The 12,769-nt window shown below is 56.0% G+C and overlaps 1 protein-coding gene across 1 annotated transcript; it reads right to left on the reverse strand.

Annotated features, from left to right (window-relative positions):
- Positions 1-657: 657 nt before the first annotated feature.
- LOC101393693 (cytochrome P450 1A1) lies at positions 658-6,888 on the reverse strand. Its single transcript, XM_014780924.2, has 7 exons — positions 6,795-6,888; positions 3,358-4,222; positions 2,695-2,821; positions 2,517-2,606; positions 2,300-2,423; positions 2,067-2,153; positions 658-1,904 (listed from the first exon to the last, which is right to left on the reverse strand). The coding sequence occupies exons 2-7, from the start codon at positions 4,192-4,194 to the stop codon at positions 1,619-1,621; spliced, it is 1,551 nt and encodes a 516-aa protein (XP_014636410.1). The 5' UTR covers positions 4,195-4,222; positions 6,795-6,888; the 3' UTR covers positions 658-1,618.
- Between the last annotated feature and the right edge of the window lie 5,881 nt (positions 6,889-12,769).

A 12,769-nucleotide genomic window follows, 5' to 3' on the forward strand; every position in this document is an offset into this window, starting at 1 on the left:
CCGACAATCAAGGCTTTGTTCTCCATCCATGACCAGCCTTGGGTTCTATTAGGGCTGCAAGATCTGAACCAGGCCTGGCTAGTGAGGAGCTGACCACAACTTCTGCGCTGAGAATTTCTCTCCTCCTCCCACACCAAGACCTGAATCTACCCTGTTGGACTTGAGCATATAATGTTGTGAGAACCAAGTGAGATTGCCTCTCATTCTTCAAGAAGGGCTCTGTGCAGATATCCGCAAGACCTGGTAACCTTTCCCAGCACCCACTCCCGCCCACCCAGCCCTGACCCGGCTCTGGGCCTCACCCTCCTGTATGCATCTAATCACAATGAATTGGATAACATGTTTATGTGTTGGTTCCCCCAACCAGCAAGGGAGGCTCTTGAAGGCAGGGACCATGTTTTACTCACTTTATACCCCCAGTGCCTGGTCCAGAGAATGCTCTTCATCAATGATCACTTAGAGAAGGAGGAAGGCAGTGAAGTGATAGAGTCCTGTGCCCCAACCAGACTGTGTGCTGCCTGAGAGCAGTGGCTTCACCTCTTCACTGCCTCCTCTTCCTCTTCCACCTGCCCCAATAATACCTGACTGGAGATGGGGCTCAGAGAGGGCATGTTGATGAGTGATAGCTTCAGTTAAGATTCAAACAATCTCCACCTGTAGGACTTCTGGATAATGTCTTTATTTAGCTCAGGTAGATGTTTCCCACACATTTCTGGATACTTGGGTTAGAATTTTCTCCATTGTACTCAATAAATTGTTCTTAAGCTCTTATATAGAATAAATGCAAACATGCAAGTACAATGCAGGCTAAAATAAAAAGCTCCTTGCACATAAACATTAAAAGAAAAACAATTGAATACAGGGCAGAGAGAAAGGAGACCGGTAGAAGGTGACTGAATTACTACCCCCTCACTCTGGACCTGTCCTGGTGCCTGGATTTGGGCACTCCCTCTGCTCTCTGCTCCTCTTTGACCCAAGTCCCCAACCCACCCTGGACGGGAACAGGGGCCTTGCAAGGCCAGGAGGCTGCCCTGTTCCTGCCTGCCAGAGGGCAGGGGAGGCAGTCCCCCCAGGCACCATAATCCCAGACCCTTGTGGTCAGATTGCTCCGCCTTGTTCAAGCGGGGAGACCACCTCTGTGCCGGTATCCTGGGATGCCTCTTCCCTTCACTCTTCATAGCTCCCGACTATCAAAGAGATTGGACAGGCCCTGGTGTGGTCTGCTCTAAATGTTTCTCAAGCCAGTCAGCTCCCACAGAGAGCCAGTCAGCTGCTGGGCTCAGGGGTTTCCAGAGAGCTCCCCAGAGGTTTCCAGAGGCCTGAGGATCTCCTAACCCTACCAGTCCTCCTAGCTCAAGCACAACTTCAGAAGGCTCCATCAGCTCCTGTGTGGGCCCTGCTGTGTCCACTGTCTGTGGTCAGTATGCAGAGGGGCAAGTCCAGGGTGGGGGGGCAGGCACGATCCTTCAGGCTTGCCTGAAGCCCAGACAGCAAAAATCAGCCAGACCAATATCTGTGGGTTTCGGGCCAAAGATTAGAGCCCCCTAGGCCAGCCCCCTGGCTGGGCTGCCCAGGCAGGTCAGGTAGACAGAGTCTAGGCTACAGGGTTCTCAGCCCCCTAGGGGCGCACCTGCACCTGGAAGTGCTCGCAGCGGGCATGCTTCATGGTCAGCCCATAGATGGGAGTCGTGTCCACCTTCACTCCCGGTGGCACGCTGAATTCCACCTCCTGCAGCAGGATGGCCAGGAAGAGAAAGACCTCCAAGCGGCCAATGGTCTCACCAATGCAATTCCGCTTGCCCAAACCAAAGAGAATCACCTTCTCACTCAGTGCCTTGTCGATGGTGCCATCGGGGGTGAGAAACCGTTCTGGTCGGAACTCAGATGGGTCGCCCCACAGCTTCCTGCAATGAGAGAGAGGCAGCTAAGAGGCAGCTCGAGGGCTCAGAGGCATCAAGTGAGTTGAGCCCTGGTCCCAAAGAGCAGGGGATGGGCAAGTGGCCCACAGGCAGCAGAGTCTGAAGCTCAGGAAGAGGTGGAGTTTCCCCTGCCCCCTCTCAACTTACTGGTCATGGTTGATCTGCCATTGGTTCACAAAGACACAACGCCCCTTGGGAATGTAAAAGCCACTCAGACTTGTGTCTCTTGTGGTACTGGGGAGGGAGGAAGCTCAGTCAGTCTCAGGACCAAAGGACATCCCCTGGCCTCCCAATACCATGGCCCTCCCACCAGCCCTGATCAGGTACATGGACTGGAGTAAGGCCCAGTATCAGACAGCAGTGGATCCATGGGGCCTCACCTATGGGGGATGGTGAAGGGGAGGAAGGAGGAGTGTCGGAAGGTCTCCAGGATGAAGGCCTCCATGTAGGGCAGCTGGGGTCTGTCAGAGAGCCGGGGCCGCCGCGCCCTGCCAACCACTGAGTCTGCAGAACCCAAAGGACCAGAAGGATGAATGGGCCGCCCAGACCGTGGCCAGGCCCCCTGCCTTGAGTGCTTTCAAGGAAGCCACCACCTACCCAGCTCCTCCTGGATCTTTTTCTGCATGCTGGGCCTTGTCACCAGGTATAGGAGGCTCCAGGAGACGGCAGTTGTGACTGTGTCAAACCCTGGCCAGGGGAGAACAGAGGGAGAAGTTAGGCGGTTGGTGGGGTAGGGCAGTTGAGCACAAGAAGGGCATAGTGGGGTAGCTCATACCAGCTCCAAAGAGGTCAAAGACGACACTAATGATCTTCTCGTCTGACAGCTGGATATTGGCATTCTCGTCCAGCTTCTTGTCCTGACAGTGCTCGATCAGGCTGTCTGTGATGTCCCGGATGTGGCCCTGGGTAGGGAAGGCCCACAGGTGAGCAAGATCCCAAACCCAGACCTACCCCTCCATCCAGGCCTTCTCCCTCACCATCCCTAGCTCCTTTGTTCAAGAGGCTGCCATCCCAGCTTCTCTTGCCTCTCCAAGGCTCTCTCCTGCCTCAGAATACTGAAGCCCCACCTCAAGGGACTCCTGCCCCAGAGTCTGGTACCATTATCATCTGGACGGGCTCTTTTTCTCTCCCTATTCTCTCCCAGGAGGCCTGGAGACCAACTCTTTAATTCTTCCTGGTCCCCACAACAACTGTCCTAGGGTCCTGCACTGACCGGCTATTCAGTAAATATCGCTGTCTGATGGAGGGATATTAGGGCTAGTCAAGAGAAAGTTCTATTTCCCCGCCAATGATGGAATCCATTTGACTACCGGCTTCAAAATCCCAGGGGAAGGCCCCTGAGAGCCTGCCAAACCCCATGCTGCTCCAGATATCTCTGACCCCCTGGCCCTGACCCTACCTGCTCCCCACCACCCACCTGCCTCTCCCCAGCCTGTACCTTCACAAATGTTTTGTAGTGTTCCTTGACCATCCTCTGCATTAACACGTTGAACCTCTCATTCAGGTCCTTGAAGATATCCAGGGCAGAGTTGGGCAGGTAACGGAGGATAGGGATGAAGTCTGCCGGGAACCCAGAGGCAGCCACCTCCCCAAACTCATTATTCAGGTTGACGAGGCTAAGCAGCTCTTGGTCATCGTGGTCATAGCGTCGGCCAAAGCACATGGCACAGATGACATTGGCCACTGACACCACTACATACCTGTAGGGGTCGAAGTGTCCAACCCCTGCCATCAGCTCCTGGAACTTGCCGACGAGGTACTCAGCCTCCTTGCTCACGTGCTCCTCCAGGTAGCAGGAGGATGAGGAAGTCGGGTCTGAGGAGGTGGAGAAACTCTTCAGGGCGTTCTGGGCCAGGCGCCGGCGGGCAGCCCACACTGGTCCAGAGTCTGGGTTGAAGGTCATGCTCTGGCCATCAGAGATCAGAGTGAAGCTGTAGAGGTCAGGCCGGCCCTTGAAATCATCGCCCTGCCGCACCAGGGCCTGCCTGATGGTGTCCAGGCCACTGAGCACCAGCACAGGTGTGCTGCCAATGCGGATCTGCATCACGTCCCCATAACGCTGGCTCAGCCGCGACAGCACCAGGTGTGGGTTCTTCCCCAGGGTCAGCACGTGCCCGAGCAGGGGCCAGCCCCAGGGCCCTGGTGGACTCCTCAGGCCTTTGGGCATCCGAGGCTGCCAGGCCCTGACCACCCAGAATACCAGGCAGAAGATGGCGGAGGCCAGGAGAAGCTCTGTGGCCGAGATGGGGACAGAGAGTCCAAACACAGAAAACATGGTCAGCGTAGAGATCTCAAGGTGGCTGCTGAGAGGTGGGGCAGGAAGAAAAGATCAAGACATCAGATGGGGGGATGGGAGGAGCCAAAGTCCTAAAGTGTCAGCACACTGGTCAGGGAAAGGGGAAACCTCATCCAGAACTGCTCACTGGACATGAAGGGGAGGAGGAGGTGAGAGAAGCTGTTTGTTGAGTTCCCACCATGTGCCAAGTATTTCATGGTCATTCTTCATTCAGTTCTGGCCACAGCCTAGGAGGTAGGCTGCAGTGAGCCTCAGAGCAGGTAAGTAACTTGCCCAAGGTCACACAGCCAGCAAGCATTAGATCCATTCTCCCAACTCAAATTGCCTAATTCCAAACACGCTCTCTTAACTGCTGCACCAATCTAAAACAGCATTATCCATGGCCAGCCCGGTGGCTTAGCGGTTAAGTGCGCATGCTCTGCTGCTGGTGGCCCGGGTTCGGATCCCGGGCATATCGTGCCCTGCTTCTCCGGCCATGCTGAGGCCGCGTCCCACATACAGCAACTAGAAGGATGTGCAACTATGACATACAACTATCTACTGGGGCTTTGGGGGGGGAAATAAATAAATAAAATTATTTAAAAAAATAATAAATAAATAAAACAGCATTGTCCAAAATCTACTCTGTGATTTCCTTTTAGCACCTGTACTATTATTTACTTCATGTTTTTCTAAAATCAACTTTAAATCTACCAACATAGCATCATCCCAAACAACAATATCTGTGTGAAAATATGTTTGATTTTTTTCTCCTAACATATATTAAAATAAACACATAACCGACGTGTATCACCCCAAATCCCTTGAGTACTACCCACGACTCTTGGGAAAACGCTGCAATCAGGAGAAGTGGGGATCATCTGCTCCTTCAGCCTCATTTCACATATGGGGAAATTGACCTCCAGAGAGGGTACTGACTTGGTTAACATTACCCAGCACTCAGTGACAGAGCCAGGACCCAGACCTCTTAGGGAAAGTTCCCTAGGGAGTTTCCAGCTCCTGTCATAGGTACCTTCCTTTGAAAAGTGGTCAGATTAATGGATGAAAAGGAACTTTCCCAGAGCCCTCAGTTCTCTACTGCTCAATCCCAGGATCTAGGGAGTCCTCCCAGAACCTAGGACAGGGTGGGGTGGGAACAGGGAACAGGAAGGCCACTGCCTAAGCCACACTGCTCTCAGCCCCAGCTCTCTGAGTTAAACTAATCCACAGTTTAAAAGCAGCTGGACACCAGCTAGATTGAGACTCCTGGTCGCAGAAATCCAGGCCAGGGTTTTTGTTGGGCTCAATTCTCAATGAATGAATAGTCTGGGCTTCCCCCATTTGCCTGTCATCAGAGAGCAGAGAATAAATGGAAGGATCCCACCAGGCCAGGGCTGCAAGAAAACTGCAGACTGGAATAAGGGAAATTAAAAATGGATCTGAACTTAACAGAAGTGGAGACAATGCTTTCTCTCTGGGCTTGGTCTAGAAAGGGTGTGCATATTCATGGAGTACTCTCTCCAAGGCATCTGCCTGGTGCCCTGGACTGCAGGTGAGGCGACCCGGTATTCCAGGCTCCATGGCGTGGCCATGGACTGGTCATTTTACCTTTCTGGGCTTATATCACCTGAGAGAGGGGGTGGGACGTGATCTCTGAGTCAGGGTGCCCAGCTAGATCTCAGAGAAGAGAAAACCCAGATCTGACCTGGGGAACCTCACAGTCTGACCAGTAAGGTTTCCCCACAGGAGAGCCACCCAAGATGGGGAGGTTGTATGGTTCCTATCTCTAGTACCAGAGTCCTCTGTCTAGGGAAGCCTCCTGGAGTAGCTGGATCCCAAAGCACACTGACTCCCGAGTGAACGGGGGCAGGATTTGGTGTGCCATGGTGTCCCCTTCTGCACAGTGGGCGCCCTGAGGACCTCCAGCCTTAGTAAGATGGTAAGAGGCCAAGAGAGATGAGACTGGTGAGTTTTCGGGGACTGGTGATCTGGCTCTCTGCAGCTGGCAGTCTCTCACACTGATTGGCCCCCAGCGGAGGGCAGAGAAGACAATCAGTGAAATAGGGAAGGCCCCTGGCCAGTGCCCAGGACTGCTCAGATCAGCCTCTCCTGTCCTAGCCAGCACATCTCAGCTCTGACAAGCCATGCCTTGGGAGGGTATAGCTAGCCAGGGGTAGCCTTAAGATAAGGCAGCTGCCCCCTCCCTCCACCCTGATGGAGAGAAGCACCCCTCATCACCCAGCCTAAAGTTGGGGCTGCATATGCTCCCACAGCTGTGTCCTTATTCCAGCCTCCCAGATGACCCTGATGGGAACCCCAGGCACTCAGAGAGCCAGTGGGGGATGGAGCTGGAGCCTGGGTCCTGGAGTCCTGAGAGGGGGGGCATCTACATCTAGAGTTCTGGTACTAGCTCTGGGACCTTGGGCAAGTCCTGCCCTTCCCCTGGCCTCAGTTTCCCCACCAGGGAGCTGGACTGTCTGGTCACTAAGGACCTGCTTTTTTGAGGTGCTAGGCCAGTGTTTACCTAAGAAGACCTGGAGGCATCAAAATTTTCCTTTTATTGGGAGGGAAGGGGCAAGCCAGGAGTGCCCAGCACTCACCTGTGGCTGTGAGGAGGTGCTGAGCTGAGCTGGGAAGAGTGGTCTCTGGAGCCAGGGACCCCAAAGAGATCAGGGAAGCCTCCAAGGAACAGTCACCTTCAGGCTGAGGGTGAAGGCGCTGCCACCTTTATAGGCAGCTTGCGCGTGTGGCCACGCCCCCCGAAGTGCCGGGAAGGGGCAGAGGGAGGTGCCGGCCTGGGGTGGGGGGGTGGCTGGTGGCTCTAGGATAGAGGGGACGGGCGAGAGGGACGAAGGGTGGTGGATGCAGCGGGACAGGTGAGAACCCGCTATAGGGACTCCTCATCTAAGTGCCTGCAAGTTGAGGGGTGAGGGCTGGGGACACCTGGCACCCCCAGTTCCAAGGTACTCCATGGACAGCGCCGAGTTCAGGGTTGCGGGGATTTGGGGGAGAAGTCCCAGGACCGCCCTAAGAAAGGGTATGGGGAGCCTCCATTTTGGGGGCACGGGGACCCCTCACCCTCATTTTTGCACCCACTGGAACAATGGCCGTGCAAGAGCCTCCCCCCTCGCTACTAGCGGACGGGGCCAGGCAGACAGGGGCGGGGCTGCCGGCTGATGACCTCCTTTCCCCGGGGTACTGAGTCCAGGCTCGCGTGACAAGCGCGGCGACCCCAGCCCCGAGGTCACCGGGGCCGGAGGGCCAAAGGCGCCAATGGGCTGGCCCGGTCCCCTAGAGCCCCCAGAGCCTGGGCGACTACCAGAAGTCCGTGCCCCCAGACAGAGGGGCGGTAATGGATGGAGAACGTGCATTCTCGCTGAGCGCTGACTGAGCGCTCGGCGCCGCCTTTGGGGCCACTTGGGAAAGCTGCAAACCAGGGGTACCTCCAGCCGGGCCCCAGCGGCCCCCGAGGTTCCCACTTGGCTCCCGGGTTGCGAGCGCTTGGCGGGCAGAGAAATCGGGCGGCGAGTGGGGCTGCGCGGCTAGCTCCCGGGGACCGAAAAAGGGTTAGAGAGAGGCCCGCAGGCCGGGCAGGGGAAGGGTCCAGGGAGAGAGGAGGGGGGCGCCGGGCGCAGATGACTCCCCGGGCTAGCGTGCATGTGTCTGGTACATCCCTCCAGGGGGCAGAGTTCACACGGCCCCTCCCCGCCCCACCTGGGCGGGGGCGCGGTGCCCGGGACTTGCGTGAGAAGGGCCCGGAGGCCCGCGCAGCCACCCAGCCGCCCAACTCCTCTGCCCAAAGCGGGTCCCGGCACAGTCACGCGAAGGGGGAGGGGAGTCGGGGGCGCGGCTCTTAAAGGGCCAGCATCTAGCGGAGGGTAGGGGTGGGGTGCAGGGAGAGGAGCCGCCTAAGCCTCGCAGGTGCGCGATTGGACTGGAAAGGGGCAGGGGGACAGTGCGGTTCAAAGGGCCCTGGCTTGCGTGCGGAGCTGGGCTTTTCCCTGCAAGCCGGCGCCTGCATGTGTCCATATTTTTGGTCCACACCTGTGGCGGGACACGCAGCCCCAACGTCGCGCAGCTCGCCTGGCTGGCTGCCGCCGACACTGTCCCCGCCCCTGCTGAGCCCTCCTGGTTTAGGATGTCCAGACAGAAAAAGCCATATTTTCGTGTCTAGCTCAACGTGTCGCTAACTAACCACATCACCCGCCCTCCCCGCCGTGGTCCCCAACCCAGCGAATGTCACAGCCATCTGCTGGCCCAGGCCAGAAAACAGAGCCTCGTCCGGCCCACACCTCCCATTCCAGTCAGATACCACCTCATGCATTGCACAAATATTTACCAAATATTTGTTCTGGACGCTAGTGACTGATATGGAAGCGAACAAAACAGACAACGCTTCTGCTCACATGGAGCCTACATTCTGGTGGGGGGAGACAGATAATGCGCAGAGAATCTCAGAGGATGAAAAGTGCTAGAGAGAAAAATAAAGCAGAGAAGGGGTAGGAAGCACATGGGGACTGATTGCAATTCAGAATAGGGTGGTCAGGGAAGGCCTTACTGAGAAGATGACACGGAGCAGAGGCTGGAGTGTGGAATCAGGAATGAGGGCGCACAGACAAACGGAGCAAGAGTGCATGCGCCTGGCAGAGGGAACAGCAAGTTCAAAGGCCCCATACACTGATTCTTGAGGGAGGGAGCAGTACCAGGGGCCCTGGAAATGTGCAGCAGTGGTCACGGATTGGGGAGTCCTCCTGGAATTTAGTGCCCCTGGGGGATGGGATGGCTGTGGGGGCCAGCCCTACCCCAGAAGCAGGGAGCACCCTGTTGAGAAACAAACATGGGACCTCCTCTGGGTGAGATGGAGACATTGTGGGGTCTGAGCCAAGGCAGATCACTCTGGCTACTGTACTGAGAATAGACTGGGCATAAGGACACAGAGTTTCTGCACTCTGCAGTCTGTCAGCCCCACCGGCGCATCCTCTGCCAGGCCCCACCACTGCTGCCTGGAGTACTAACAGCCTCCAAACCTGCTTCCCGTTCGCCTTTCACTCCCTCCACCTCCTGTTCCACCCTCTGGCACCCAGAGTCGTCTTTTCAAAAATGCAAAATCTCATTCCGTCACCGTCACCGCCTTGCCCCCTCAGTAGCTCCCATCTGAATAGAAACCAGAATCTTTAGCAGAACCTACCAGGCCTGCTCACCTCTACTTCAAATCTCCCCTACTTTAAGTCTCAGCTGAAACATCGGTTCCTCTGGGAAGCCCCCGTGAATCCTCTCCATGGCAAGTAGTGTCTCCTGGTCCATGTTTCCAGCGCTTCTCCATGGTAATTCTCAGGACACCTGACCCTTGCTATGACCCCGACCCAATCTGTCACTGCTTCTTCCTCCATGCCCCAACACAGAAAAACAACGTATGGGAAATCGATCTGATAAGCCAAGTCCTTGCAAGATATTAATAACTGGTAAAGGAGTTAAATCCAGCTGTATTAAGGATGGGGCACAAGACCAGGCTGAGGTTGAGCCCAAAGCGCTGATGCTATAATGGTGGAATTTAGGCAACAGAACAGGCAGGAGACAAGTGAGGTATTGTTGGGCTTCCAGGCCGTCCAGCATCCTCCTGTTCATTCCACCTCCGCATCTCTACTTCAGCCTGAGGAGCTTCATGGTACCGGAGAGAGGTCTGTCCTTCAATCCCAGTTGGAGCTGGAGCCACGGAGAGTAGAAAGAACCTGTGTGGAAGTCGTGGCAAGGAAGTGGGGAGCAAGGCACTCCCAGATCCCTCATGCTGCCCTGCAGCCAATCTCTCCCTCGGCTCTCCAGAGTCCCCCCCAATGCCCTAGCTCCAGAGAAGCATGGCAGCCTGCTCATCAGGACTGGAAAACCGTCTGCTGGGGCTCCTGACCAGGGACCCAGAAAACCCCTGCTCTTGGTAGCAGATGGATTGCTTCACTCACATTCTCTAAGGGGCCCTTGACCCCAAAGAAACTCATCATTTTGAATTTTGTTTCCAGACGACCAGCAAAGTGCCAGGGGCCAAAATTGGACAGGCTCAGCCCCTGGGCCAGGGCCCCCATCTCCCCATACTCCTGGACAAGAGTCTGGTGCACCGGGGTTACGGGAGGCTTTGCACTTCTCCTCTCCAAGCCCTGTCTCAGAAAGCTCACAAGATGGAAGGGGGCCCTTGGGAGCACCGGCCAGAGAAAGAGGGAGACAGGCAGGAGGTTAGAGGACCTTGGCCTGGAGTGGAACAGCCAATCCTGGGTCAAAGTTTGCATGCCTTTGCGTGAGAAGCTCTTTGGCTAGGATTCCCTAGTGATTGACACGAGGAACGCAGAGGCAGAAGGGCAATGGGGAGGGGAGAGGACTCTGGGCTGGAGGGATAGAGACAGCTGAGGGTCTTGACCCAGCAGAGCGATCCAGCCTAGAGTCTTTGTTCAGCGCAGCTGACAGCTACGTGGCAGGGGTGAGGAGACAGCAAGACCCACAACAAACCCCTACCCGCCGTGGAGACAGGAACCACACCCCAAACATAGCCTATGCTGAATCTGGAGATGCCACAGGAGCTGTGAGAAGGCTCAGGCCCCTGGGGGTGGGAGCAGGTAAAGGAACGCTCTGGGAGAGTGGAGGACAGGAGAAGAGGTCTGGGGTCCGAAGAGTTTAGGAAGAGCATTCCTGGCATGAGGAGGGGGCATGACACGAACACAGCACGGTAGTGGGAGGCTGCGGGGAGGCAGTGTGAGAAGAGTGGAGTTCGAATGGATGCGGACAACTGGGCCTTGTCTCCCAATGTGTCCTCACCCGCCCAACCACCCTCCACCCCACCCGAGATCTGAACCCTGAGCACCTTTCCCTCTCCTTCGTGTGCCCAGAGAGCAGAGAAATGCAGTTTGCAGGATCCGGGGCTCAGATGGGGCAGCCCCCCCAGCTCCGGGGCCCATGGCTGCTGTAGTCGGAGAGACGGTGCTTTCCCAGGATAGTCTCGGTCTAAGCCTGTTGTCCTGGAATAATGGTTAAAAGTGCCCTCTTTCACTCTCAAGAGAGTCCTGGTGTGGACAGTTGATTATACGGTCGCCCCGGGGATAGTGGCCATCTGGGGCGTTTTGCGTGCACAGCCTCCGTCCTCTCTTCTTCTGGCGATACCACTTCAATTGTGCTTTGGGGACCACCCTACATCTACTCTCAGACAGTAGGTCTGGTGGAGCTGACCCCATCCCAGGCTACCAGGCCGGCACGTGACCCAGGCCAGGCCAGGCCAATGAGAAGCCTACGAGGGTTTTCATGAAATTGTTGGAAACAAAAGGTTCTCCTTCTCCAGGGGTGGCTACGCTGGTTGGAAAATAAGTCTGGGCCTACCAGTGGCCATTTTTTAAGAAAGCACTTTAGAATGATGCCCATTCAGGGGAAAGCAGAACTGGGAGATGAGTGAGGGGAGAGAGGGATAGAACTGATGACATTGAGCACCTAGATCCAGTTATTCCTGAAGCCAATGAAGTTCACCCGCAGAACATCTCTGTTACGTGAATCAATATCACCACACCTCCCCTTCTCCTCCTTTCCCCTTTCTCCTGCTTCTTCACCTCTTCCTCTTTCTCTTCTTCCTCCTCTTCCATCTCTCTCTCCTCCTCTTCTTCTACCAGGAGCTGGGGTTGGGGACTTGCAGCTGAAAGAACTATAACCCAAACCTGCCAGCCAGTGGGGCTCACCCAGCAGCGCAGAACTCTCTGCATGACAGCACCTCGGCCCTGGGGGCAGGCCTGGGCAGGTTGGACAGAATGCTAAGTCACTCTTGTCCAACAGCTTCCCCAGTGCCCTAAAGGCCACCATTAGCACCACTGCAGGAGGCTAATTTTATCTCCAGAAGACCCCACAGCCGTGTTGAGGAGTTGTTGGCTGGCGATGCGATGCTGGAGAGAACCACGCCCGAGGCAGAATCATCAGAGGAGTCTGAGCCACCTCCCCGTGCCAGGAGCAGACTCCGCTCCCTGTCCGCTGCAGGCTCCTTGGATGGGGGACGCCCTGGGAAGAAAGCAGCCGTCGCCAAGTTACTGGGGCCCCACTTGCTCTCCCAGCTCCCAGCTGAGGAGGAGACGCCATTCTCTCCCCAACTTCAAGAGGGCCCAAGGGGAAGTTTTCAGGACGTTTATGGGGAACCTCAGGGAAACAGTCCTTACAGTGGCCGGCAAGGCCCATCCAGATGTGGCTCCCATTACCTCTCTGACCTCCTCACCTATTCCTCTCCCGCCCCCTGCTCCTTCCTTTCCAAGAACAAAAGCCTCCTGAATGTTCCTAAGACACTCCAGGCAAGTCTCTGCCTGTATCTGTCAGGGTCGGTCCCCGCAGGACAGACGGCCCCTTCACTCCAGGTCATTGGGGAGAGTTTAATAAAGGGAACATTCACAAAGGTATGGGCAAGGTTTAGGGAAACCAGTGACGGACAATGCAGCACCCCAGGGCTCACAACAGCAAGCCAGAAGTGGTGAGGGGAAGGGGCACAAAACAGACCCCAGAGAAGGTGGCTATGGAGAAGCTATGGAGAGGAGATGTGGCCTTCAGTAGAGAGCTGCAGCTAGCACAC

Source organism: Ceratotherium simum, chromosome 3 (assembly GCF_057802395.1).
Source record: "Ceratotherium simum simum isolate JZ-2026a chromosome 3, ASM5780239v1, whole genome shotgun sequence".
Taxonomy (NCBI): Eukaryota; Metazoa; Chordata; class Mammalia; order Perissodactyla; family Rhinocerotidae; genus Ceratotherium; species Ceratotherium simum.